Source organism: Parambassis ranga, chromosome 4, assembly GCF_900634625.1.
Source record: "Parambassis ranga chromosome 4, fParRan2.1, whole genome shotgun sequence".
In the NCBI taxonomy this organism is placed as follows: domain Eukaryota; kingdom Metazoa; phylum Chordata; class Actinopteri; family Ambassidae; genus Parambassis; species Parambassis ranga.
In genome coordinates this window covers 1,504,303-1,531,622 of record NC_041025.1, presented here as the reverse complement: position 1 = coordinate 1,531,622, position 27,320 = coordinate 1,504,303, and the positions used below count along the sequence as shown (strand labels likewise).

Here is a 27,320-nt window from a genome sequence, read left to right as displayed (position 1 = left end):
CTTGTTACTGTACTTAAGTAAATTTTTATGTATTTATACTTTACTTTAGTAAAAATAATAGTGCATACTTTATACTTTTACTCCATTACATTTTGCAGCTATTATCTGTACTTTCTACTCCACTACAAATTTTTACAATGTCTGTAGTTACAAGTACATTTATGAATACAGTTGTGTTCATACAGCTGTGTTGGACTGATGTGAGGTCAGACTCTGCAGGTGGTGTCACGCTGCCAGCTGTGTTTCTATAATGAGCCTCAGTCATGATGCCGGTGCTCTGGCTCAGTTAGCTAACTAGTTAGCTGCTGTCTGCTAACACAGGTCCATCCATTAATGTCTGATGAACATGAATCATAACATGAATCTCAGCAGGAACACTGACACAGTAAAAATGCTGGGGGGGTTTCAAATATTTCAAAAAGTACAGCTGGTCCAATCGACTCAATCTTTATTATTAACAGGTCAGAATAGGGATAATTATCGATTCATTCATTAATCGTTAGTTGAATGACCTTATCGATTGATTAACGATTCATTGATAAGCAGCGATTTTCCTGGGCCTGAATTTCCCTCAGTTTCACTAAGTCTAAACATTGTTTACTAAATAAACTGCATGTCATATTCCTTCATGAGTGATTTGCTGTACCATTGGAGATGCAGTACAGACAATGGCATTTATGTAGGCTAGTATAACTATATTCTGACGGAGCACTGCTACATGCGCACAGAGATCACGCAGCACCTGAAAACAAACACCGTCAACATACCAGCATGGCTAGGCTGCTGAGACCTGTCCAACAGACAGACACAGTTTTCAATGCGCGCTCTCATTCCGCTGGTGCAGTACGCTCACATGTGTGTGTACGCCTGTGTGTGTGTTACTGTATATATTTACCAGTTAGTTTGCAGACATTTTACATATACATACTTTGTTCATCTGTTTTATTTAGTTCTAGTTATAAAAAACATACCTAAATATAATATTTAAATCAGAAACTTCCGGGTCCCTTCCTGCAGCCTAGCAACCACTCTGTTGTGGTAACCACAGCAACCGGCGGAGCGTCAGTAGTGCTGGCGTTTCCCTGTGTGCTTCCCGGTTCCCATAAGTGAAGCTTAGCTGATGAATGATGGACCTTTTCAACGAAAGCATGGACAGCAGGCAGCAGTCTGCTGCGGCCTTCAAGGCTTTTATGTTGAAGAAAAGCACGAAAAGCAACCTGAACCTGTGAGTAACGTGTTCACTGTTAGCTCATAGCTACAGGGTCATGTTTGCTAGCTTGCTCGGTTAATACTTAGCCGATCAGAGAAAAGTTTGCACTGCTTGGCTCCACTGGATAGCGTTGCTGTAATTAATAATGACCAGCGTCACGTGACATAAATTCTGCATAATTGGGCTGCTTTGCATTCTTTCAATATACAGAACGTGCAGAAAGAGTGACATTTCCAGAAGATGTAAAAATGCAAATTTACATATCTATTTAGTGTTTACTGTGAAAAGTTTACAATGTATGTGTTGTTCCTGTCAATAATGGTATCATAGTAGAAAACTGGTAGAAGAAGGCTACTCACCAAGATAAATGGATCTGATTCAGGGTCCAGCTCTCAGGAATCCTTCGCTGATGTGTTCTTTAATGTTTCAGTTATGACCACCTCACGCGGCTGCTGATGAAGGTGATGGATGAGCGTCCACACGATGTGGTGGATGTGATTGAGGACATGAGCCGTGAAATCAAGCTGACTGTATTTGAAGACAAACAGAGCACACTGCGAGACCTTCCGCAGACAACCGCAGCTGAGCAGCTGGCTGAGCAGCAGCGTCTGCTGTTTGCTTGGCTAGAAGACGTAGGCCAGGAGGAGGAACTGGTACTGACACTACTTTTTTGACACATTTCTAGTCACTGTAGGGCCATTTTCTACTGCAATATGACATCCGGCACCTCTGTGGAAACAGCACAATCATGGCTACATGTAGAGAGAAATTCAACCAGTATGTACATGATAGTGTCCAGGTGCCCACAGGAGTCACAGTGCAGGCCCATATGCTATATATAACACTGTTTATTGGTCCCCATCAGGTTGAAACACCTTTCCCTAACGTGAGCGAGATTGGCTTTTATCTGGAGCAGGCAGGAGTGGGTCTGGGCAGAGAGGAGATGCAGAGAATCTACCTCGCCCTCAAGCAGCTTGTTGAGTCACACGGGCTGCCACGTTGCAGACTGTGGGGCAAGATTCTGGGAACAGAGAGCAGCTACATCATTGCTGAAGCAGACTACAGAGAGGATGAACAGGTTGAAGAGGAAGAGCAGAGCACCGATGAAGCAGCTGAGCAAGAGGAGAGTGAGGCCAAGGAGGCAGAGGAGAATGAGACCAAGGAGGTGAGGAAGTGGCTCAGCCTCATCGTATGGGAAAATAGTTTGTGTACAGGTTACTGAGAAATAAAACTTCTCTGGTGATTCTTTTTTCTTCAGAAGGATCTGCCCCCTCAGTCAATTTATAAACCCCCACCAGCGGTCCCAAAGGAGGCCATAGGAGTAGGCACGAACAAGTTTGTTTACTACGTGTGCAACGAGCCGGGTCTTCCCTGGGTAAAGCTCCCCTCAGTTAACCCTGCACAGATCACTGCTGCTCGGCAGATCCGTAAATTCTTCACTGGGAGGCTGGACAACCCAATTGTTAGCTACCCACCTTTTCCCGGGAATGAAGCCATCTATCTGAGAGCACAGATCGCTCGGATCTCTGCCGGCACACAGGTTAGCCCACAGGGCTTTTACCAGACTGGGGAGGAGGAAGGTGATGAGGAGGAGACACCGCATGATAACTGCGAAGTAAATCCTGACTTTGAGGGTCTCCCTGTAGCTGAAATGGCCGACTCTTTGTCCATCTGGGCGCATCATATTCAGCACATCCTGCAGCAGGTACGAGTCAAATCAGTTCAGGTGTGCAGACGTTTTCAGCCGATATTGTGTATTTAATGTGTTAAAATTGATTTTAGGGTCGATGCACCTGGGTGAACCTGGCAACAAAACCAGAAGATACTAATGAGGAAGAAGATGATGATGAGAAGGAAGAGGGGCCTGATGAGTCTGAGCCAGAAATCGGACCCCCTCTGCTCACCCCCCTCTCCCAGGATGCAGGTCTGTCTTTAGTTCTTCTGTCAAAAAAGTGTGGCAAAATGACCAACACAAACTACACAATGTGCAGGTTACCGGTTGGCCAACCTTTTACCTAATTGGATGACTGATTCAGACCAGCCAGAAGATGCTCTAAACTCCTTAATGAATCATATCCCAAGTGAATCTGTTGAAATCTTGTATGACCAAGCTTTAACTGTCAGACAGATGGACTCACATTTGTCTCTAGAACAGAGGAGCTCATGGTCCACTCAGTGACTGCAAGGTGTCCAGGTCCTGTGACTACAAAACATCAGTCCTCCACCACCATGCTTGGCATGACGTGAACATTAAGACCAAACAGCTCCACTTTGGTCTCATGTGTCCAGAGGACATTGTTCCACAAGTGTTGTCCTTTGTTCAGATGCAGTTTAGTGAACCTCAGTCCTGCTTCCATGTGCTTTTTAGACAGAGGAGTCTTCTCCTGGTAACCCTTCAAACAGACTGTACTTGTTCAGTCTTCTTCTAATTGTGCTGTCACATTATCACTGAGCATGCTCTGTAGGTCTGTAGGCTCTGACATGTAGCTCTTGGGTTTTTTTGTGTTTCTTGTGGCGACTGCTTGACTTTGTTGTGTCTTTACTTCTAAAACCAAACTGTGTCCTCGATTAAAGTATTTCTATATGTGTCTCAGAAATATTCAACACTCCCCCCTGGAGCACCAAGTTGTCCTCCACTCTCACCTCTCAGCATGCAATAGCTGTGGTGCGTTCCAACCTCTGGCCAGGGGCTTATGCATATGCTGTTGGAAAGTAAGCAAAGAGATCAGAATACACAGACTTCTCGCAGGATTTAGATGTTATTGCTACAAACAAACGTGTGTGTTCTCTTCATCTAGGAAGTGTGAGAACATATATATTGGCTGGGGTCTGAAGTGTACTGGGAAAGGGTACGACCCACCTTTACCGCCACAACCCCAGAAAGAATATCCCAGTGGACCGGAAATCACTGAGAGTGTGGATCCATCAGTGGAGGATGAGGAGGCGATGAAGGAAGTTTTAGAGGAGCAGCAAGCTGCCCAGGAAGATGCAGAAGAGACAGATGAAGAAGAGGAGGAAAATGACGACTAAGAAATGTTACAAACTTTGAAATAAAAGTTTCAATATGAAGAGATTTAAATAAATGTCCATTTATTGAATGTTATTGCCAAACTGTGTTGGGATTGCAAACATGTTTAAAAAATAGACCTGACTACAAATTTTCAGCTTAATATTACCAATAATTAGAACTGATCAAAAGTAATATGTGGTCTAGAATACAGTGGAAACCGATGCTTCTATGGATTGTCTGAACCAAAGGAAATATGTGAATATATTGTATAGGCATATACATATATATGTATGTATATATATATATATATATATATATATATATATTTTTTTTTTTTTTTTTATATATATATATATATATATATACACATTCATATATGTATAACATGAGTATGTCTAAAAATGAATCCTCTAAATAGTCTTAACAAGCCAAATAATGACCTCAAAAATGAGGCATTAAACAAAAAGTTGTGTAATCAAACAACAACAAATGAGGAACTAAATTTGTTCTGTAAAATAATGTGGTAATTTTTTTTAAACCTACTATTTTATGCCTTACTGCTTGAATCTGTGCGTTGGATTATTTCATAGACATTATGTTTTGTGTTTGTTTACTGTGGTTCATGTTATGTTATAGTCCCATTACCTGTTGGTTATGGTGATGTTACGCTGCAGTACTCATGTCAGACATAGGGTGGCGGTGCTGATGCACTGCTCTAATTTGCTAATGCAGAAAAAGAACGGCTGCGTCATCAAACGTTGACGGAAGTTGGTCACGTGGAATGGAACGCTCTAGATCAACATGGCATCCTGCATGAAGATGATCGCAGCTGTCAGACAGATGCAGAGAAACGCTGCTCTTGTTGTAAAATTAAACAGGTCCGGAGTTGGCCGGACCCTGACCGAGACACCGGCCCTGGGCCGACTCCAGTCCCCGCGACTCTACACCAGCAGCTCGGAGAAAACATTCCACTATGGCTCTCTCAACATCCCAGGTAACACAGCACAGGCAGCTGGCTGCCGGGTGATGGCCAGACCTCATCGGTGGATGCGAGTCGGCTCCGTCGCCCGCTTCCAAACTAGTCTCCTCACACAGAGCTCCGGACCCTTCACGATCCAGGGAAGAATGTACGGGAACCGGTCGAGTGGCGCGGGTTTCTCCGGGGAGGACGGGGCAGACAGCTCGGGCTCTGGGGGAGAGGAGTCCGGGGGCGATGGAGTACATTACAGCGGACCTCAAATGACAGCTCTGACCCCCATGATAGTCCCGGAGGTGTTCCCCAATGTGCCTCTGATTGCTGTAGGCAGGAATCCGGTGTTTCCCCGCTTCATAAAAATCATAGAGGTGAGGATGATGTAACGCTGCATAATGTCCATGGTTTGAAGGGCACGAGGATGATGCAATCACAGCGGAGCCTGTGGACCCTGTGAGGACGACAGAGTGCAGGCTGCTGTTCCTCACACTGTTTTCAGCTGTTTATACTAACCCACAGTCTGATCTGGCTCTGGGTCGTAGGGAGAACTTCAAGTGATCCATTAGTCACTTAAACCTGGACAAGTTTACGCCAGTTTGCTAATTGTGTTGCAGTCTTTTTGTTTTTGGAGGTTAAACATATTTATGTAGTGTCATTACTAAAGTTATGCCAGACCTGAAAGAGAGCCTTAGACCTACTATGGAAATATTTTGAGTGAAGTATTTTTTTTTATAATCCACCATCCATGCAAATTTTTAAATAGATTTTTTAAATTCTTTTAATCATCAATTATCTGCCATGTCATTAGAGGTTTACAGACAGTTCAATTATAAAGTAGATTTTCAAATTAAAATATTCTTAAACTGACATTACTGCTAGTGGATCATCATAAGCCTGTGTCTTACATATATAGTGATGCCGGGGTACATCGCTGCCTCTTTTTGTAGTGGAGGAATTAAAGCTTCCAGCGTTTCTTCAGCTGAACTCCTATTAAAGGGGCATTCCACAGTTTGTGTTTGTTCACAGAAAGTAGTTAGAATGTCCTTGATAGTTCTGGCTGTGTCAGACCCTGACCCTGCTGATGTCACACACACCCATGGTTTTTTTTTTAGATAGAAAACTACAAATGTGGGGAGTAGTAGTAGAGGCTGCGTGCATGCTGCACTTATTAAAAAAACATGGTGCTTCATGTGTAATAAAGACAAGATTATAGCAAACTGTATGATCTAAAATATAAAAACATGTGCTACATGCTTATACCTCTGTGTTCTTTTTCAGGTAAAGAACAAAGAGCTGATGGAGCTGTTGAGGAGGAAGGTACGTCTGGCTCAGCCTTACGCCGGAGTCTTCCTGAAGAGAGATGATGTGTAAGTCGGAGAACTCGCTTCACTGTTAAACCACCATCTGCTTCTTGACTGTGTGCACGCATGGTTCCTGTGCTGGCCACAGCCATGGCAGGATCCTTATGTATTCATCTGCCCTGTTCATGTAAACCAGACAGGGATCATATGACCTCAGAAAACACACTTCCAGCCATATTTTGTTGTGGTACCTGTTACCTTCATGGCATTCAGTGTGAGCAGCAGAGTAAGAATTTCATTATCCAGGGAAACCGGTCCTTGAATAACTAGTGAACACAATTGTTAATGGAAACAAATCTGTTTTCATTAAGCAGTGACTGTAATCATTGATGCAGCTTCTAATTTGTCTATATTTCTGCCTCTTTGTAGTAATGACTCTGATGTGGTGGAGTCTCTAGATGCCGTCTACACTACAGGCACCTTCGTTCAGATCCATGAGATGCAGGACTTGGGAGACAAACTGAGGATGATTGTCATGGGACACCGCAGGTTAGTAAACACTGTTTGTCATGCCGCACTGCTGCCTGCTCCTGCTGTACAATTCACATACACTATGCGTGGCCCTTATTTTTGGCAGGATCCGGATCACAAGACAACTGGAGGTAGAGCCTGAAGAGGCAGCAACGTCCCCCGAGTTGTCAGAGTCAGAGCCAGAGTCCCAGACCAAAACTCAACCCAGACGCAAAACCAAACGGGGCCGTAAGGACCAGCCAGAATCTCTGGCAGAGCAGGCTGAGGAGAAGGTGAGTAACATGAGCAATCAGCACCTTCACCTTCTGCCTGTCCTCCAGCATGAGTCTCATGTATTAGCTGAGTGACATTCCATTCATTTTCACTGCTGTTTCTGCTTTAGATGTACATGTTCAATAACATGTGCGTTACTGGAGAGACAATTAGTGACCTGTTTGCATTACAAGTGAGAGATATTTGATCTACAAAGATCTACAAAGGGTCAGAAGGTTTGTGTGAACCCTAAAGAGTTGTGAGCCAAAACCGTAATAGAAAAATGATACAATATTACACATCTGTATGTAGCAAAGAATGTGAAACTTGGCTCTTTACTGTCACCTGCTGATCAGTTGTCCACAACAGCTTCATGGATTTTGGTCCATGCTTCAGTTCTGAGATGTTTCAGGTCTTCACCTGGACTAAGGTTAGAACTTTGACTTCAGAACATGAACTGGATGGCAGGCTGTCCTGGTCCAGATACAGCAAAACACACCCAAACGTTGATACTACCACCACCATGCTTCACAAATGAGATACATTGCTTGTGCCAGGATGCAGTGTCTCACATGCCTTTGGCACTATGTGATAACTCTTCAGTTTCCTGACTACTCTGTACAACTGATCATTTGAACTTTATTGAACAGATTTCAGACGCAGACCTGAGCCCAGAGCTTCAGCCTTTGCCCTCTACCAACATCTTGATGGTGGAAGTGGACAACGTCCACCATGAACAGTTCACTGTCACAGAGGAAGTCAAGGTATGAAACGTGCATCAGCCTAAGTTTCATCTCTTTCTGTTCATGTGCTTCTAAACATGAAACTTGTCTGTGTTGTGTTCTGCAGGCACTGACAGCAGAGATTGTGAAGACCATAAGGGACATCATTGCACTCAATCCCCTCTACAGGTCAGTTCAGGCACACACTACAGACACACTATAGTTATTTGTCATGATTCCGATCATCCTGTAGTTTTTTTCTTTTACATTATACAACTTGCATCACAAGTCCTGCTTCAGTCAGCAAATCACAATGTTTTAGTTTTTTAAAATGTATTAAATGAAATGTTTGTGTCTTAGAGAGTCGGTCCTCCAGATGATGCAGGCTGGTCAGAGAGTGGTGGATAATCCCATCTATCTCAGTGACATGGGAGCAGCTCTGACAGGAGCAGAATCACATGAACTGCAGGACGTCCTGGAGGAGATCAATGTGAGCAGCCTGTACAATCTTTATTCCTGTCTTATCCACTGTGTGGGACACAGTGCTGCTTTTAAATGGGCAGCTGGTTATATTTGTCTGTTTTCATATAAAAACCCTTTGCCTCTGCAGATCCCAAAGCGTCTCTACAAGGCTCTGTCACTGCTGAAGAAGGAGTATGAGCTGAGTAAACTGCAGCAGCGCCTAGGCCGAGAGGTCAGAGGTCATCACCACCTATGCAAAAAGTTTTAACCTCAGCTCATCAGCTTCAGACACTCATTTATGTGCTCTGCTTTCAGGTAGAAGAGAAGATCAAACAGACTCACAGGAAGTACCTGCTGCAGGAGCAGCTCAAGATCATTAAGAAGGTACCTCAGGAACACGTTTGTGTAGTAAGAGCAGGTCTGTGCAGTTTGATATTTTAAAACATACACTGTTTTCAGGAACTGGGTCTGGAAAAAGAGGACAAAGAAGCCATTGAGGAGAAGTTCAGAGAGAGGCTTAAAGACAGGACTGTCCCTCAGCACATAATGGATGTCATCAGTGAAGAACTCAACAAACTGAGCCTGCTGGACAACCACTCCTCAGAGTTCAAGTTGGTGTCTTCTGTTGTTGTTTGTGACGCCTTTTAGAGAACGCTAACACATCATATTAACAATCTGCCAGTACGACCTGTACACAAAGATATAAAACCATCTGCATAGAGAATTACACCAAATTTCATGCCGCTTCTGGCCCCCCTCCGACAACTGTCTTCACATATGCAAACTATCTTCAAAGCATTTGCCTGTAGTTAATGCATCTCTGTTAGTCATCTGTTGAGCCTCCTGCCTCTTTAAGATGTTCAGTTTGTCAGTATCATTGAACAAGAAATGCATATTTACTGTGTTCCAGTGTGACCCGTAACTACCTGGACTGGCTGACCAGCATGCCTTGGGGCACCAACAGTGAAGAGAACTTATCACTAGAAAGAGCCAAAGAAGTTTTAGAAGAGGACCATTATGGAATGGATGACGTTAAGAAGCGAATACTGGTGAGTAAACACACAGTTTAAAAGCATGGCTGTAAATGTTCTGTGTAATCTGACTTCTTATTTGTCTTTTTTAAGGAATTCATAGCAGTGAGCCAGCTGCGCGGCTCCACCCAGGGCAAGATCCTGTGTTTTTATGGCCCTCCGGGTGTAGGGAAGACCTCCATCGCCCGCTCCATAGCCAGAGCCCTTAACAGACAGTACTTCAGGTTCAGCGTGGGAGGAATGACCGACGTGGCTGAGATCAAGGGGCACAGGTCTGTTATTGTAGAAACCATGAAATGATCTATTGATAATACACACAAATACACACATTCGGATCTATATTTCTAAGTAAATGATAGTATTTGTGACTAAATCTGGACAAGTCAGGAATCAGCTCTGACACAGCTAAATCCCAGCAAACTGTATCCAGTCATTTCCACTTTAAGATATGATTAAATGTTTAAAGTTCAGCCTGTTTTTTCCAAATATTTCTTAGCTTCTCAGTAATGATTTAAATCAAACTAGACTGAGGACCACTATACCCTCCTCATACCCTCTTTATGTCCCGTTAACAAGCTGAAGCTAACAAAAACTCGACACTGTACTACACTCAACAAAAATATAAACGCAACACTTTTGTTTTTGCTCCCATGTTTCATGAGATGGACTTGAAGATCTAAACTTCATTCCAGATACACAATATTACCATTCCTCTCAAACATTGTTCACAAATCTGTCTAAATGTGTGATAGTGAGCACTTCTGCTTTGCTGAGATAATCCATCCCACCTCACAGGTGTGCCACATCAAGATGCTGATCTGACATCATGATTAGTGCACAGGTGTACCTTAAACTGCCCACAATAAAAGGCCACCCTGAAATGTGCATTTTGTTTCTGCTTTATTGGCGGTCTGGGGACTCAGAACCAGTCAGTATCTGGTGTGACCACCATTTGCCTCATGCAGTGCAACACATCTTCTTCGCATAGAGTTTATCAGATTGTCTATTGTGGCCTGTGGAATGTTGGTCCACTCCTCTTCAATGGCTGTGCGAAGTTGCTGGATATTAGTGGGAACTGGTGCACGCTGTCGTATACGCCGGTCAAGCACATCCCAAACATGTTCAATGGGTGACATGTCCGGTGAGTATGCTGGCCATGCAAGAACTGGGACATTTTCAGCTTCCAAGAATTGTGTACAGATCCTTGCAACATGGGGCCGTGCATTATCTTGCTGAAACATGTGATGTTCATGGATGTATGGCACAACAATGGGCCTCAGGATCTCATCACGGTATCTCTGTGCATTCAAAAGGCCATCAATAAAATGCACCTGTGTTCTTCGTCCATAACAGATGCCTGCCCATACCATGACCCCACCACCACCATGGGCCACTCGATCCACAACATTGACATCAGCAAAGCGCTCACCCACACGACGCCACACACGCTGTCTGCCATCTGCCCTGAACAATGTAAACCGAGATTCATCCGTGAAGAGAACACCTCTCCAACGTGCTAGACGCCATCGAATGTGAGCATTTGCCCACTCAAGTCTGTTATGGCGACGAGTCAGGTTAAGACCCCGATGAGGACGACGAGCATGCAGTTGAGCTTCCCTGAGACGGTTTCTGACAGTTTGTGCAGAAATTGTTTGGTTATGCAAACCAATTGTTTCAGCAGCTGTCTGAGTGGCTGGTCTCAGACGATCTCGGAGGTGAACCTGCTGGATGTGGAGGTCCTGGGCTGGTGTGGTTACTCGTGGTCTGCGGTTGTGAGGCCGGTTGGATGTACTGCCATATTCTCTGAAACGCCTTTGGAGACGGCTTATGGTGGAGAAATGAACATTCAATGCACGAGCAACAGATCTGGTTGACATTCCTGCTGTCAGCATGCCAATTGCACGCTCCCTCAATGCTTGTGGCATCTGTGGCATTTTGCTGTGAGACAAAACTGCACATTTCAGGGTGGCCTTTTATTGTGGGCAGTTTAAGGTACACCTGTGCACTAATCATGATGTCAGATCAGCATCTTGATGTGGCACACCTGTGAGGTGGGATGGATTATCTCAGCAAAGCAGAAGTGCTCACTATCACACATTTAGACAGATTTGTGAACAATGTTTGAGAGGAATGGTAATATTGTGTATCTGGAATGAAGTTTAGATCTTCAAGTCCATCTCATGAAACATGGGAGCAAAAACAAAAGTGTTGCGTTTATATTTTTGTTGAGTGTATGTACAGTGTGATAGTGTACTTAAAGACAGCTGCGTCGGAAGCAATTTCAGTGCTTGTTGCTAGGTTACAGTCTGCTAGCATGTCTTTGTCACAAAAGTCAAGTAGCTCTAGTTTTCTCGAGAGAAGTGAACAAAAATGAAAAGAAGTCACATCCTGGCTGCAGCACTTGAGATGGAAATTAGGTGTGTGAGAAAGAAAGACAGCAGCAGCGAGTGAAACACTAACGGCTGTGAGCAGATGACTTGATTTGGTGGAGCTGTTGTAGGATATGGTGCAAAAACTATTACAAATATATGGTTACAATTTGAAGAAATCATGTGTTTCCAGGAGGACATATGTTGGAGCAATGCCTGGGAAGATTATTCAGTGCCTGAAGAAGACCAAGACAGAAAACCCTCTGGTGCTAATAGATGAGGTGAGTGTGCTAGTGCTGCTCCTGTACTTTCACAACAAATCTTATAGTGATGATAGAACTAAAGTGCGAATCATGAATGACTGTTTCACTGGGTTTTTTTGTCTTTACCAGGTAGATAAAATAGGTCGCGGTTACCAGGGTGACCCATCCTCTGCACTTCTAGAACTTCTGGACCCTGAACAGAATGCCAACTTCCTCGACCACTACCTGGATGTTCCTGTAGATCTGTCAAAGGTAGGAGGAGCCTGTGTGCTTTTTATGTGATGTCGAGCAGTGCTGTGCATAATACGTGACCCACCTCTCTGGTCCAATGAAGGTTTTGTTCATCTGCACCGCCAACGTGATCGATACCATCCCAGAGCCGCTCCGAGACAGAATGGAGATGATCAATGTGTCTGGATATGTGGCCCAGGAGAAGCTGGCCATTGCTGAGGTAATATGCCTGTGTTGTAGAAATAAATGCTGCATAATGCACCTCAGTATTTACCATGGGAAGTTGTGGCCTTATTTGTGGTTAAACTGCTTACATGGCTAGCTTGTTTTAGTACACCGTGGGTTTAATTTCTATTTCTGTCTGTGTAGCGTTACCTTGTCCCTCAGCTGCGTGTCGTCTGTGGTCTGACGGAGGAGAAGGCCACCATCTCATCTGATGCCCTCAGCCTGCTCATCAGGCAGTACTGCAGGGAGTCAGGAGTGAGGAATCTGCAGAAACAAGTTGAGAAGGTAAACACTGACTGCACACAACACTCATGAGGTTTTTGTAACAGCCATACCAAAACAGTGCTCACTTTCTGATCTTATTTTCATGCATCCTGTCAGGTTTTCCGTAAGGTGGCATTCTGCATCGTCAGCGGCGAACAATCCGCAGTGACCGTAACACCAGACAACCTGCAGGCGTATGTAGGGAAACCCATCTTCACGGTGGATCGGATGTATGATGTCACCCCACCAGGAGTTGTTATGGGGTTGGCGTGGACCGCTATGGGTGAGAGAGACTCACACATTACAAACACAGATGCCTGAACCAACCAAAATGTGATATACTGAAGGTCTGCTTGTGTTTGGCTGCTTAGGAGGGTCGACATTGTTCATTGAGACCTCACTCCGCCGCCCTTCAGGAGGAGCAGACACTAAAGGAGAGGGATCACTGGAGGTTACAGGTCAGTCTTTAATCAGCCTCATCTATACTCTGTTTTAATGGAGGTGCAGTGAAAAATGAGTCAGTGTGCTGAATTAAACGAAGCAAAACATTGTCTGGTTTCACCCATGTGCAGGTCAGCTCGGCGATGTTATGAAGGAAAGTGCAAAGATCGCCTCAACATTTGCCAGAGCCTTCCTCATGACAAAGGAACCAGAAAACCACTTCCTGTTTAACTCCCACTTACACCTACATGTCCCTGAGGTAACCATGGTGATACAGTTCTGTAAAACATGCACTAATGACCAACAAAGACCTCAGTTTGAGTTGCAGACATGCTGTGGCTGGCTGAGGGATTCACTCCTGTCTGCTTTTCTTTTTTATGCTCACTAGGGGGCAACTCCCAAGGATGGGCCAAGCGCTGGCTGCACTATTGTCACAGCGCTGTTGTCTTTGGCAACCAACCAACCAGTGCGTCAAAACGTTGCCATGACTGGTGAGGTGTCACTAACTGGAAAAATACTGCCAGTTGGAGGAATCAAGGAGAAAACGATTGCTGTATGTATAAGACAAACACACATACGCTTACAGTGGGATGTTCATTTAGAATTATATTTTTATATAACTATGACCCAAAACATCAACAGATTTTTAGCCCACATAAATTCTGAACTATACCAATGAATTCTCAAAGAAAATGTTATATGATACACTAGACGACTATATCTAGTTTGTCCTGAAGACCTATCTTTCTCCAGTTAATAATCAGTGTTGCAGTGTTTTTCTGTATTGATGCATTAACATTATTACAATCTTTAGACTCTTGAACTTGGTGTTTTTGGACAATAGTGTGACATAAATAAACCAAATAACACAGTTTTTTATTTCTTGTGTGTGTCAGGCCCGTCGCGCTGGTGTGACCTGCATCATCCTTCCAGCGGAGAACAGGAAGGACTTCTCTGACCTACCAGAGTACATCACAGAGGGCCTGGAGATCCATTTTGTGGATCACTACAGCCAAATCTACCCCATTGTGTTCCCACAAACTGACTCTTAACACGTTTTCATGAAGGACTCCACCTCAGAACTTAACATTGATGTCATTTTGGTCTTAAATAGTAAAATCCATTATTACACTGACCGTGTGGATGCTGAGGTCTGCTTCAAATGGCCCTACATGATCAGTCCCAGACCCATCCACAGGAGCTGCTGGCTTGCAGCAACACACCAGGCACAGGCTACACTCTCACACAATCGCAGGTAGGATGAGTGTGTATGTTGGACAGGTGCTCCCTCTTCTCCATAGGATTCAGTCTCAGTTGGCACAGGACCTTTGAAGACAAGACTGTTACATTATGTGAGCAGTTGTGCCAACATGATGATGATGAGCACTGGCCTGTCACCACAGGGTGTAACCCATTAGCACAGGCTACAGGGGTGACTGTGCTGACAGGCAGCTACTTCACCCACAGCTGTACAGGTGTGTGGATGGACTCTTTTATAGCTTGATTGTATTATTTTATATTATATGATTTTGAGGATGAGAGGATGTTGAATTAAATTAAATAATAAACACAACACTGCTGCGACTGTTGTTTTTTCAGTCAACTGAGGTGGGTGCCTTAATGTTCCTGTAGTTTATCTAAACATTTCAATCTAAAAGTTTCTTTATATTACTATGTAGCAGCTTTGTATAGATATTGTAAGCTTTATTAGTGTGCCTTAAAATTGTCTATGAAGTAGGCACAGAAACCCCAATTTTCTTGCCAGAGGTTACAGGTTACACATTAAAATACAAGAGTATAAATGTTTCGTGCTCGGGCCCTAAATATAAATAATAAAAAATCCAAACTCAAAAGTAGACGGTGAGTGGTAAGCAGTATGACTGTAAACAGTGTATGTAGTACAGCTGTAATATAGGTGCTAAATTATAGACCAGGGGAGAGTATGACCATTATCTGTTCTACCAGCTCTTCTCCCTACAGAAAGGGGAGGAGTTATACATTCTGATGGCCACGGGCAGGAAGGACCTCCTGTTCTGTGCTGCTCCTCGTGGTCTCAGTCTACCGCTGAATGTGCTCCTGTAGGACAGCAGTGTGTCGTGCAGGGGGTGAGACGTGTTGTTACGAATACTGAGGAGTTTCCTCAGTATCCTCCTCTCCGTCACCTCCACCACTCCCTGTACCGAGCCAGCCTTCCTAATGAGCTTGTTGAGTCTGTTGGTGTCGGCCGTCTTTATCCTGCTGCCCCAGCACACTACAGCGTAGAAGATGAGGATGGAGACCACCGAGTGGTAAAACATCTGCAGCATGGTCTGGCAGACGTTAAAGGACCTGAGTCTCCTTAGGAGATACAGGCGACTCTTCATCACTGCATCAGTGTTTATGGACCAGTTCAGCTTGTTGTCAATGTGGACACCCAGGTAATATATAATATTCCCTGTAATATTTATATAATTATATATTACATATGACACAGATATTTATTTATCCAGGAAAATGATCTAACATCTGTGAGTGATAAAAGTACTGTATGTGAAACAAGGAAAAATGGCAATGGGCTGCTGGGAAAATGAAAATTGTTAGGTTTAATGGGAAGTGTTATGTTTGGAGAAAGAAAAACCATAAAAACCTTATCCTAACTAAGACATGGTGGTGCCTGTTCTCCTCCTCTAACTACACCAACCAAGTAAATGGTCCTACTCATTGAAGTGCTCTGTAATGACTTCGTCAAAATCCTGACCTGAATCCAGCTGAAATGCTGTGGAAGGACCAACAAGCAGCACCACCAACATCTCAGAGTTGAAGCTGTTCTGTAGAAAAGAAAGGGTTAAAATTCCTTTGAGCTGTTGTAGATGACTGATCAGCTGTTACTGGAAATATTTAGTTTAGATGTTATTGCTGCACAACAAGGTCACAGACGATACTGAAAGCAGAGGATCACATACTTTCACCACTCACACTAAATAAATAAGTGATAAAGTGAAATATAGTCAATTCTGAAGGGTTCACAAACTTAAGCATCTTTCTATATATCTTTCTATGTTCTACTTTTTCAAGAAAGAAACTGACACCATCACATTGTATTTATTATTTATAAGTAATATATTTGTATATTACTTCTCCTTACACCAGAGAAGCTCTAAACTGTTAACAGTCATGGTTCCTTTATTTGCCATTGTGTGGCTAACTCAGGACTCCCTTGGTTGGGAGCGGGGTTCTGGTAGAGGCCAAGGACAAATGGGGTGGAGAGCAGGGTCCGGATTGACCAGGAATCCACGACAGGCATGGAAGGATCCACGGGGAAAGTGGGGATTAAAGGGGGGACCTCTTCCTTTGCCAGATTCACGTCCTTTGCCATGATCGTGAGGGGGGCCTCCACTGCCATCATGGGGAGGAGGACCTTGACCATGAGCATGAGGAGGAGGACCGCCACCTCCGGCATGAGGAGGAGGACCTCTACCCCCATCATGGGGAGGCTTACAGACAGGTTCCTGCTCACCTGGGCCGAGGGCAGTAGTGTTCTGTCGACATCAGAGAGTTAGATGAAGTGTGTTTCATGCACACCAAATGTTTTAACCCTTTGTGTTCAATGCACATGGACTCACCGTAGGGGAGTATAATTCACACTCGACAGAAATGGCTTCATTTGCAGTGGTATAAGACGAACGGCAGAAAGCACGATGCTAAAGAGATAGAGACAGTGTGCGAGGCAACATATGAGAATGATCAAAATGTTTGCACCATGTGTATGGTGTGTAGTTGTACTCACAGCTCTGTCTGGACACAGGGGTTTGCATGCCTCAAGAACAATCCTGGATCCTCTTGGACAGCGAGTCTCCAAAAGGACAAACTCAGCAAAGTAGCCCATTCCCATTTGGAACATGTACTGAAAGAAGAGAAAGGTGTGTTGAAATAACTTTGTGTTATGAATATGCATATATGTTTTAGTCAGACTCACTGGTCTTCAAAGGGTTAACACTTTTAGCTTCACTGTTGACTAGGTGAATGATAAAAATATCAACTTATGAGGAAAAGTGAAAGAAAAACACTGTCTGTACCGAAGTTTGTATGCGCCCCACTTCCTGCAAGATGTAGTAATGCTGGTTGGTGGTGTTCTGGTTGAATGTTTTCAGGGCTTGATCAACAGACTTGAGACCTTCTGTGTTATTGAGCGGGAGCAGTACGGGACAGTCTGGGCATATTCTTACCATCTCCTGATTGGTCTTTGCTACACACACACACACACACACACACACACACACACACAGGAGGACATTATGTTTCGTTTCTGTGCTGACAGTAAAATTAAGTGTTAACATCAGAAAAATCTGTCATGTATACTTTAGAATTTTGGACCAATTTCCTGCCTGTGACATTAGAGTATTTTCCAGCTGGCTTTTGACATGATGGTATTTTACTTTAAATAAATAAATAAATAAATTTTTAGATTAATATTTTGAATTACTGACTTTTCACATTAGGGTATTTTACTACTATTTTTTTTACAGTAGATTTGTTTTCTACATATTATGTCTATTATAGAAATAGTTCTATACGATGTATTGTTTTACAATAATTCAATGTATCTACTACAGCAATGTTCTTTTTTATTTTACTGTTTTAATATTATTTAACAGTTTTGACTTTTTTTAAAACCATGATTGCAACAACTGTTTTTTACAGTGTGGGGGTGTAACGGGGGGGAGGTGGGGGGTGTAAAGGCTGCCAAAAGCAAAATAAATGAGGTGGAAGGGCTGTAGATTGTCACCAGACTTTGACCCTGTGGCTGGGGCTAGTGTCCCCCTTTCTTTTGTCTTTGCTAACAACTACTTGGTTAGGTTTAAACTGTAAACCATGGTCATATCTGACTCTACAGACACTGGATGTTAAAACAGGAGTAACTCACCTTGTCGTGTGTTACAGTTGTATTTAGTGACTTTGGACTCCCCCTTTTTCACAGTCATCATAACAGTGCAGTTGGCCATCACCGCCTACACAGATACAGGTTGTCACAATGTCACATAGTCCACATTCCAGCTGTAAATGATGTCATGTAGGGCAGGTGAAGGATTCAAAAACAGCATTTACCCGCTCGTGCTCTGCACGGATGTCACAGTTCTCAAATTGTTTTGGGTTGACAACGGAGCACCTCGTCTCCAGAAGGGCCAACTGCAACTCCCAATTACACCCACCCTCAACCTGTAATAAAGGACAGGGATGAAAGGAAGGTCTAAAAACTCTTACAGTTGTTGTAGTGGTGTATTAAACCCTTTACTCAAATCAAAGTGCCTCATTTTCTTTAAATATTAAAATACTAGTCTTTTCTGGCCAACAGAGAGCAGTGCAAAAACTTTTACACTTGTTGTTTAATTTAGTCTTTTTTATTATTTTTATGTAGTATATAGAACACATTTGTAGCTTAAATCTGTGTGGAGTTATGAAGGAAATTCATTAACTTACATGTTGCCATAAAAGCCTGTGATTATCAATTATGGTGTGTTGAAACTGTTTATTTCCTTTGTCCCACTCCAAATTACAACAACCTAATTTCCCTATGGGGATCAATAAAGTTAATCTTAATCTTAATCATATAGTTATTGCTCTTTCCAGGTCCACATACCTGCTCCACCTTGGTGCTAGTGATGTCATTCAGTCTGAACTTATAGCCATGGTTGTGAGTTTCATCTATGTGATGCATTGCCGTGTGTGCAGCCCCAGGCCCGTCATTCCCGTCGCATGTTACCGGGTCCAAAACTGGACCAGTGTGGCAAAGCAGCACCCCCGACAAAAGAAGCAGGACGGGTAACGGCTTCATGGTGCCGGACAGAGGGATGGAGCAGGCCACTGCTGCAGGGTGTTATATAGATGTGGCCAGGTTACAGGGGGGGGGGGGGGGACAAACAGGTAGCATGAGGACAGAAGCAGAGGACAAACATAAACTTTAACCAGTCATGCAGAGACACCAACAGTTTCATCACTGGCAGCTTTTTGAGGCATTGCACAAGCATTTCTACTGCAGCATGATATTATTATAGCTGCATTACACCTCCATGTGTTAAAAGGATTAATATGAGGAATAAAGATGACTCTTGGGAGCGGTCGAGCAGCACAATGGATGACTTTGAGTACATTCAATTAATTTAAATGATCTCTAAATTATTTTTAAAGTATGCAAAATAAACTCAGCTAAACGCTATTGAAGTATTTGAGATACCTTGTCACCAAACAAGTTTCATCAGACTTTACCCACACACTGAGTTCATTGAACCTCCAAATGGTCAAGGTCAGGGACTCCAGAGTGAAAGATAAATATGAGTAGTGACTCATTAAAGGGTAGTTATTTGAATTAGCCTTAGAAGGCAGAAATATAGAGCATGCAGTTATCAGCCTGTCCATCTGCTGCTGGTAAACATCAATCATCTCAGGAAACACTCTGAGAGCTTGTTGTTTAGCAAAAGGTTTCAGGTAGGGGTCCAAAACAGCGGGAAAATCATACAACAACCAGCCTGCAGGATGATCTGATTAATATAGTAGGTGGGCTCAGCTCGCAGCGGGGCCTCTACTCCAGCAGAGAGGGTGTTGCAGAAGAGATCTGTGCTAAGCTGTAAACAAACTCTGCCTGCTTATCAGTAGGAAATTGTGTAAATAGTTATATTATAAAAAAAGGCAATGGTAATGGTTTGTAATACAGTATACAGGTCAGTCAATGTTATTAGCCCTCCTAAGAACTGTAAAGGTTCTGTAAAGGTGAGCGACTGACCTGCACAAAGAACTGACATAATTCTGTGGATTGTACTAAAGACCGGCGGAGTCCATGTAGGAGACCATCAAATCTGCAGGAGTTTAAGGGATTCTCCACCAATCAAGACCAGACTGTTGAATATTGAATAAAAATGATTAATCAATAGTTCATCATTTGGCCCCTGTTATTTTTTAGGTTTGGGAATTTTCTGTGAACAAGGTGAACAAATATAAGTGTCTTCTAAAACTAGTATGTTGGGAAATGTTGTGTAAAAAACTTCTTTGCTCACATAAAAAGAACAACAATATTTAAAAAATAATGACATTTTACTGGCTAATAATTTGGTCCCCAGCTGTATTTAAAGGAAGTTTCTATTTTCAGATAACTAAGCTGGGTCCCTTTAAAATTGTGTGATTACTGGCTCATTAAAGTGTGTGTTGTAGGCGTTCTTCTGAAAAATAAGATTAAGATAACAGATCAGATTAAGATAAGGAGCGCTCATTTCATCTCCTCCTCAAGCATTTATTCGCAGATCATTTCTTCTCTGCTTTGGAAGCAGAATGTGATTTTAGATTCATAATAAATTGTCCTTCCTGTCACACTAGAACCCAGATCACATAGGTCAGATAAGTGCTTCTGTCCTGAGAACCAGTCACCCATAAACCCCCACGTCAGGCTCAGTGAAGCCAGACAACTTCAAGAGAGCTGATATGTGCAACATGAGTTTTATTGTTGTAATCTAGAAGTGGACAGGACAGTAAGCTGATGGAAAGGACACATGATGACAGTTAAGACTCATAACACAGAATTTCCCTTTAAAATGACAGACATGTTTAAATAAATAGTTACAAAATTCATCTGTTTCTGTCCTCCCCACAATGTCCTCTCATATCAAATTCAAAGACATTATCAACACTTATATAAAACACAAGCTGCCCCACATGCTCATGAAGTGGAAGATTCTTTGATTTCTTCCTTTGATTCTACTCATCCTACCAATGATGGAGAAAGGTTTCTGATATGAAGGTAGTTCATGTACAGGACAGTTCCACTTGTGTCCAGCTCAGTCTCTACCTGAGTCCAGCTCGTCTCTGGGTGGACCACACACCACTCGTTCTGCAGGGTCACAGTTTGTCCATAAAGAGTCTCGATGTTTTGATGTAAACCTGATCTGGTGTGTAAACCTCCTCCAGTAAGAGTCCTACAGAGGGTAAATATCAGCACTTGTGTCACTAAATGTTAGATTTCAGCATTCACCCTGATTCTTCAGATTGAGACAGGCTGCGCTGTAAACCTGCCTTCAGCAGTGGATCTCATAGGCAATCTGAGAGTCCATGAACAGACCTGTGTGGTTAAGAAACATCCCTTCAGCCTCTGATGTGATCACTGGCTCCGCCTCCCCTCCTTCCCCCGCCATTCTCCGCATGGTCCGTATGTCGCCATCCAGCTGTTGCTGCTGCTGCTGTTGTTGTTTGTTAGGGACCAACGTGGGGCTCACGGTCTGGCCTGGGCCTGAGGAGAGAGTGAGGCTGGAGGTGTCAGATGGTGCGGGGCAGCCCAGGTTAGTGGTGGAGACACCTGTTGGTGGAGCAGGAGGTAGCACGGGCTTGGCCCTGTTGAGGACGTACATCTCGTGGCCGCGCTCGTCGCGGTACTCCTCCAGCTGGGCAAAGGTGGTGGGGCCATCAGAGTAGTCGTTCACATACAGGATGCTCTCCTCCTGCAGGTTAAAATTCTCCTATATCATATTTGGAGTACAACTATATACAATATAATGCAAAATGAGAATTTGATACTGTCACAGCCAGCTCTTTGTTGCCTGGTTGAAAGGCCAGACATGATAAAAGCGCACGATAAAGCGCTACAGCAGTGGATCCTACAACCCAGAAAAGTCTTGGCATTTTATCAGTTCCTGTTCCCTCATTCTGAAATCAGCGGGCTTTTTGAATGAGTTTTACTTGCATGAGAAAAGGTCGTCATCATGTTGTAGTTTGATTACAGCATAACATTAGCCTTTTACTTCTAGTGATTATAAACAGGCTACAAAATCATAAGTGTGCATCATGTAAAGATGGTCAAATCTACCTAAAAAACGAGTAGCATGTACTGTTAATGAGCTTATTTTCTGCAAAAATTCTAAAGCCAATAAAAATAGTTTATGCTTCTTTATTGGTGTAAAAACAAATGTCCTAATGCACTCTATTGTGACAGGAGAAGACAGAACTGAGAGCTCCAACATCGCCATGACACTTCTGCTAGCAGCTAGCTGCTATGCGATGCCATTGATTGGACACTATACGAGGAAGACTAAAGCTCTGCCAATGATGTGCTTTGTGCATTTGATTTCCATCCTACCCTCCATCCAACCATCATCCATCCATCATCCACCCATCCACCCGTCCAGCCAGCCAGCAGGCTAAACACCAGAGGTGTTCCCAGGACAGGACTGGAGCTAACACATTTAAATGATGCCTTTTTTGTAGCGTCAAATAAATACTCACCTTCTCAGCCCCATCAGGCTCCTTGTCCCGTTGGTGACGTCGACTGTAGATCATGGCGACTAGCAGCAGTGCAGTCAAAGCCAGCAGGGAGATGCCCACAGCAATGGCAGTCTGAGTGGCAGCTCCCAGAGCACTGAATGCCATGCTACCCAGTGCATACAGGGGCTCCCGGCTTACATCGGAGCCCAGAGCAGGCCCGTAGTTCCTGAGCCTTGGCCAGGCAGGGGAATACGGCGAGGATACCTGCGACCAGGAAGCCCAGATGGATGAAGATGAGGAAGAGGAAGACGTTGATGAGTTGATGGCGAGTTGAAAGGTGACCCTGGCGACACCTCCTGCGTTCCAGGCTTCACATTCATAGAAACCTGCATGAGCCATGGTTACATTGCTGAGAAACAGCATGCCACTGCCAGTGTCGGGGTCAAAGCGCTCGCCGTCTGTCTTCTGGAGGCTGACTCTGCCTTCCTCTGAGGGCCCCTCTGATCCACCTGCTCCACCTCCAGCACCCAACTCCTGAACCAGGCCTCTAGGAGAAAGCACTACTTTACCCTGGGAAGCTTTCCTCCAAGTTACCTGCAAAGATATTCATTGTTTATGCTTTATGTTGTATTTGTGACACATCAGGAGAAGCACGTGCGGAGGAACTTATCTAATGGAAGTAATACATGAGTGAATTGATTAGACTACTCAGAACACTAAAGTGAAGCATTAACTAAAGTATGCCTACCTGTGGCCGAGGGTATCCAGAGGCATGGCAGGACACCCTAAGGCTCTCTCCCAGGCGCACCGCGAGCCTTCGGGGTTCCAGTTGCACCAGGGGAGGGATGCACACCAGGCTGTTGAGAGGGACCTCCACCAGGCTGAGGTGGGAGAGCCGTGGGGGCTCAGTGCAGACCATGCGGCGCTCTGCGGAGCTGAGCAGCCGCTGCCCCTCCTCATCAATCCAGCTCCTTAGCCAATGTAGAGCACAGTCGCAGCGCCATGGGTTGTCTGCAGAAGCGCACAGGAAAGGACGTTTTGCTGCAGCAATATAATCTAACTGACAGGCTTCAGGAGTCTGTGTTTTACACTAAAATGTAAATATTTCTCACCTGTGATGCGCAACACCTGCAGGCTGACCAGAGGGCGCAGTGATGCCGGGCCGATGGTGTGAAGGTTATTCCTGCTCAGGTCCAACAGAGCCAGAGAGGTCAAACCAACCAGTGCCTGGTCTGCTAACATTTCTATGCTGTTGTGCTGCAAATGAAGCTCCTGCAGACGCTGAGACACAAATAAAAACAACGTATATATCAATGGAGCCTTACATCCGGTGAACAGGAAATAGGGGAATCTCACACATTTCAACCTGGCGTATTTCTCATAAATGTGGTGACAGCTGGAGCCTCCACACATGGCAGTGACATAGGGTGCACAAAAGCAATTGGAAGCCATTATTATCTGTGTTCTCCAAAGTCTAAACTGGTCTATGAAGGTGATCCACTCAACTAAATCGCCCACACTAATGAGAAGCATGAAGCCGAAATTTCCATCCAAACAAATAAGAGTCAAATGTGATGGGAATCATTACCTGTAGGCCACGGAATGTGTAGTCCAGGAGGCGTGTGATGTCATTCCCAGCCAGATACAAAATGCGGAGATGCTCTAGCCCCTGAAACATGTCAGCGGTCACCAGGTGGATGCGGTTTCCGTTCAGTGCTAGCTCCAACAACTGTCCTTGATTCTGGAAGGAGCCGGGCTCCACTGCTGATATGGTGTTGTTCTGGAGATACAAGAAGGTAATGGTTCAGGAAGTGACGCGGACTTGCACACCATTAGCTGTTCCAGAATCTCTGGTTTTTCAATGTGTTTGTTACCTGCAGGTACAAGTAGTGCAGGTGCTTCAGCAGAGCGAGGTCCAGTCGGCTGATCTGTCCAATCACATTGTCCTGGAGGAAGATGGTCTGGATCGAGAGAAGGGACAAAAAAAAGCCTCACTAAAGGATCCTGTTGCACATAGTGAAGTCGTTCACACATCAACCTACCTGTGTGGCTGCAGGGATGTGTTTAGGGATGTCCTTCAGGCCCGTGGAGCCACACTCCACAGTGAGGCTGTAGCAACGACAGCCCACAGGGCAGGACGGGGATGCTCCGACAGGAGGGAGCAGGAGCAGCATGGACAGAAGAAGCACTGACAGCACAGCCATCACATCCAGAGATGGAGCTGAGGAACAGTCAACACATGTCAGTCATGATGTTTTCCAGAGGCAAACATCATGTAAAGTAGTCATTCAGGCTTGTCTTTATCCATCATCACATTTAACATAACTGTCTCTGTCGGCTGTCACTCAGCTCTTATTTTAGAATCGGCGCTGTTTGTGACCCTCCTCCACTTTACCACCTCATGAACATTCACTACCACCAGTATCTGGGCTCTGGGGAGACTGACACAAAGATCTCTTATAAAGAGAATGCTTTCAACCCAGTCCACCTCCTACAAGGCTCTAGGCACCAAAGTGTATTGTCTCTTAAAATATAATAGTTATTCTATAACATTTTAGCCTCTGGTAGTGTTAATGATGATAATGGAATGCAGCTAAACTGCATGCAAAGTTAGTATTTTGTAAATAGTAGTGCACCTTAAAATACAACCTGTGACAAACTATGCTGTTATTTATTTAGCAAAAATGAAGCCAAATGTACTTAGTACCCTCTGTGATTCTGTAGCTTGTAGACCCACCTTTAACAGCAATAATGAAATTAATAGTTTCCTGTATGGCTTCATCAGTCTGTCACATCACTGTGGAGGACATTTGGTCCATTCTTTGGTCAGTTCTTTGAGGTTTTTGGACATTCACTAATGCACAGGCTTTACATTGGGCTGAGGTCTGTACACCTGCTGATGATCAATTCATCAAGGACTGATGATCAGCAGCACCTGCTGCAGCTCAAATTATATCCTGTGGAAGCTGTAAGATGATACTAGTATCACCCACATGTTTTTTTTCTTTTTTGCTTCATTTTTGCTAAATAATGGCACTGTGACAAAAGTTATATGTTGCTGTCTGAAGTTGTATTTGCCTAATACTAAGATTACTAACTTCTGAAGATGGCTGTATGAAGATAGCTGAATATAACCTGAGAGATGTTCCCTTCAAGTCTGCCAACAACAATAATCCCTGCAGCACCTTTATTTGCCTATTACAAACAAGCTGGAAGAAATAATGCAGAGGACGTTTTTTCTGGATCCTTCCATATTCCCAGATTTCTGCTATGAAGTGTACTGTTATCAGTAATACAACTGTATTACTTTGCATGTTTTGTAGATGTAATTACTAGGAAAGGCATACACCACGATTATAAATAGTGTAATGGATGTGATGGTGGTGTTACCATCAGTCCTCCCTGAATGTGGAGGAATGAATCCTATCAGACCAGGAAGAGTGTGTTGTGACAGTTCAGTGAAATATCCCTCTTCTCTGGGTCATCTGTGAATCGGTCACCATAGAAACATGAGCATTGACTTGCATAGAGGATGTATCTTCAAGGCCCTTCCTTTGTTTCTCTTGCTGGTGCACAGTATCACTGCTGCTCCAGCAGTTCAGTCAGTATAATGAGGATATGTGAACGCAGCAGTAGCTGTCATTATATATACGGGTGAAATACAGCATGTGCGGTCTGACCACACACACTATAATCCCGATCATCCAGCGGTGCTGCGGGCCACCTTCACATATTAACATGCCCATCAGTGCGTACATGACCTGCACTAACACGCAGGCGTGTGTGCTGTGTGTGTACAGGCGGATTGGAAATGGTTGTTACCTCGCTGAGACGCGGACAGTGACGCCTTCGTGTTCCCGATCGCTTCTGATTTCTGCAGATGAGGATCCAGAGCAGCAGCTGACGGACGCAGCGGGCCGCCGCGGTAACGTCGAATAAACGATGCAAAGAGAAGATGCGGGTCACACGACGAGCAGGCGCACATCAGGTGTGGGCGGGTTGTGCAGCACCGCGTACACCGGCGTCAAACGGGTCAGATGTCTTGGTCACATCCAGACACCCAGCTGTTCGCTCCCCCCCCCGACTCTAGCATCCATTTAGCCCACGCCGCTGCTGAGGATCACTGCTGTCATCTGTGGCATCAGGAGGAAGACTTCCGCCCGGAATGATTCAAAATAAAATAATGTACCATGAAAAAATGTCGCTTTCACAAAAAATACTGGAATGAAACAATAGCAGGCCATGAGGTTGCTCCATTTCCTTAAAAAATAACATTTTGTTGATTTCGGAACTGATCAGTCACATAAAGACACATGTATCGTTACAGTTTGTCTAATCCTTTCAAAATAAAAGATTCTTTTAATCAGGCAATACATAAATTGACTCTGGATTTAAGCACGGCTTCAAACTGTCAGACTGTGATCATGGAAACTTATTATATACACCCTAGTAAATGGGTGAAGGGGTATCTAGATTAAATGTCAAAACTTGAAGTCTGTTTTTCTGTAAACCTGCTGATGATCAGTTCATCAAGGACAAATTATATCCTATGGAAGCTGTAAGAGGGTAGCCTACAAGTATCACACACGTTTTTCTTTTTTGCTGAATAAATAATGGCACTGTGACAAAAGTCATCTTGTATTTGCCTAACACTAAGATTACTAACTTCTGAAGATGACTGTATGAAGGTAGCTGAATATTTTACTCTAACAAGCGTTTATTGGTAATATTTTTTGCATAGGGAACCTGAAAGATGTTCACTTCCAAGTCTGCCTACAACAATAATCCCTGCAGCACTTTACTGCTCACCTTGAAC

General features: G+C 43.9%; 4 protein-coding genes across 5 annotated transcripts; 2 read left to right on the top strand and 2 right to left on the bottom strand.

Annotated features, from left to right (window-relative positions):
• The first annotated feature begins 1,100 nt into the window (after positions 1-1,100).
• On the top strand, positions 1,101-4,240 carry rsph4a (radial spoke head component 4A). Of its 2 annotated transcripts, none has more exons than XM_028404127.1 (7): positions 1,101-1,225; positions 1,641-1,863; positions 2,076-2,375; positions 2,472-2,915; positions 2,993-3,134; positions 3,805-3,922; positions 4,009-4,240. In XM_028404127.1, the coding sequence occupies exons 1-7, from the start codon at positions 1,125-1,127 to the stop codon at positions 4,238-4,240; spliced, it is 1,560 nt and encodes a 519-aa protein (XP_028259928.1). In that variant the 5' UTR covers positions 1,101-1,124. The 2 variants fall into 2 exon arrangements, with proteins under 2 accessions (XP_028259928.1, XP_028259927.1); XM_028404126.1 differs by having other exon boundaries at positions 2,469-2,915.
• Positions 4,241-4,968: 728 nt separating this feature from the next.
• Positions 4,969-14,860, top strand: lonp1 (lon peptidase 1, mitochondrial). Its single transcript, XM_028404086.1, has 21 exons — positions 4,969-5,564; positions 6,472-6,560; positions 6,924-7,043; positions 7,132-7,297; positions 7,928-8,041; positions 8,127-8,188; positions 8,360-8,489; positions 8,610-8,693; positions 8,777-8,845; positions 8,921-9,072; positions 9,372-9,510; positions 9,586-9,764; positions 12,055-12,142; positions 12,254-12,376; positions 12,459-12,575; positions 12,725-12,865; positions 12,962-13,127; positions 13,216-13,302; positions 13,417-13,544; positions 13,674-13,838; positions 14,182-14,860. The coding sequence occupies exons 1-21, from the start codon at positions 5,022-5,024 to the stop codon at positions 14,335-14,337; spliced, it is 3,018 nt and encodes a 1,005-aa protein (XP_028259887.1). The 5' UTR covers positions 4,969-5,021; the 3' UTR covers positions 14,338-14,860.
• A 1,505-nt stretch (positions 14,861-16,365) lies between these two features.
• LOC114434724 (alpha-2-HS-glycoprotein-like) lies at positions 16,366-19,124 on the bottom strand. Its single transcript, XM_028404087.1, has 7 exons — positions 18,903-19,124; positions 18,371-18,481; positions 18,189-18,273; positions 17,341-17,510; positions 17,052-17,168; positions 16,888-16,965; positions 16,366-16,803 (listed from the first exon to the last, which is right to left on the bottom strand). The coding sequence occupies exons 1-7, from the start codon at positions 19,095-19,097 to the stop codon at positions 16,471-16,473; spliced, it is 1,089 nt and encodes a 362-aa protein (XP_028259888.1). The 5' UTR covers positions 19,098-19,124; the 3' UTR covers positions 16,366-16,470.
• A 1,772-nt stretch (positions 19,125-20,896) lies between these two features.
• On the bottom strand, positions 20,897-26,543 carry LOC114434843 (leucine-rich repeat-containing protein 24-like). Its single transcript, XM_028404274.1, has 9 exons — positions 26,327-26,543; positions 24,547-24,725; positions 24,379-24,465; positions 24,093-24,284; positions 23,617-23,785; positions 23,253-23,515; positions 22,526-23,098; positions 21,369-21,744; positions 20,897-21,225 (listed from the first exon to the last, which is right to left on the bottom strand). Exons 1-9 carry the CDS (start codon positions 26,487-26,489, stop codon positions 21,149-21,151), a joined length of 2,079 nt encoding a protein of 692 aa, XP_028260075.1. The 5' UTR covers positions 26,490-26,543; the 3' UTR covers positions 20,897-21,148.
• Positions 26,544-27,320: the final 777 nt, after the last annotated feature.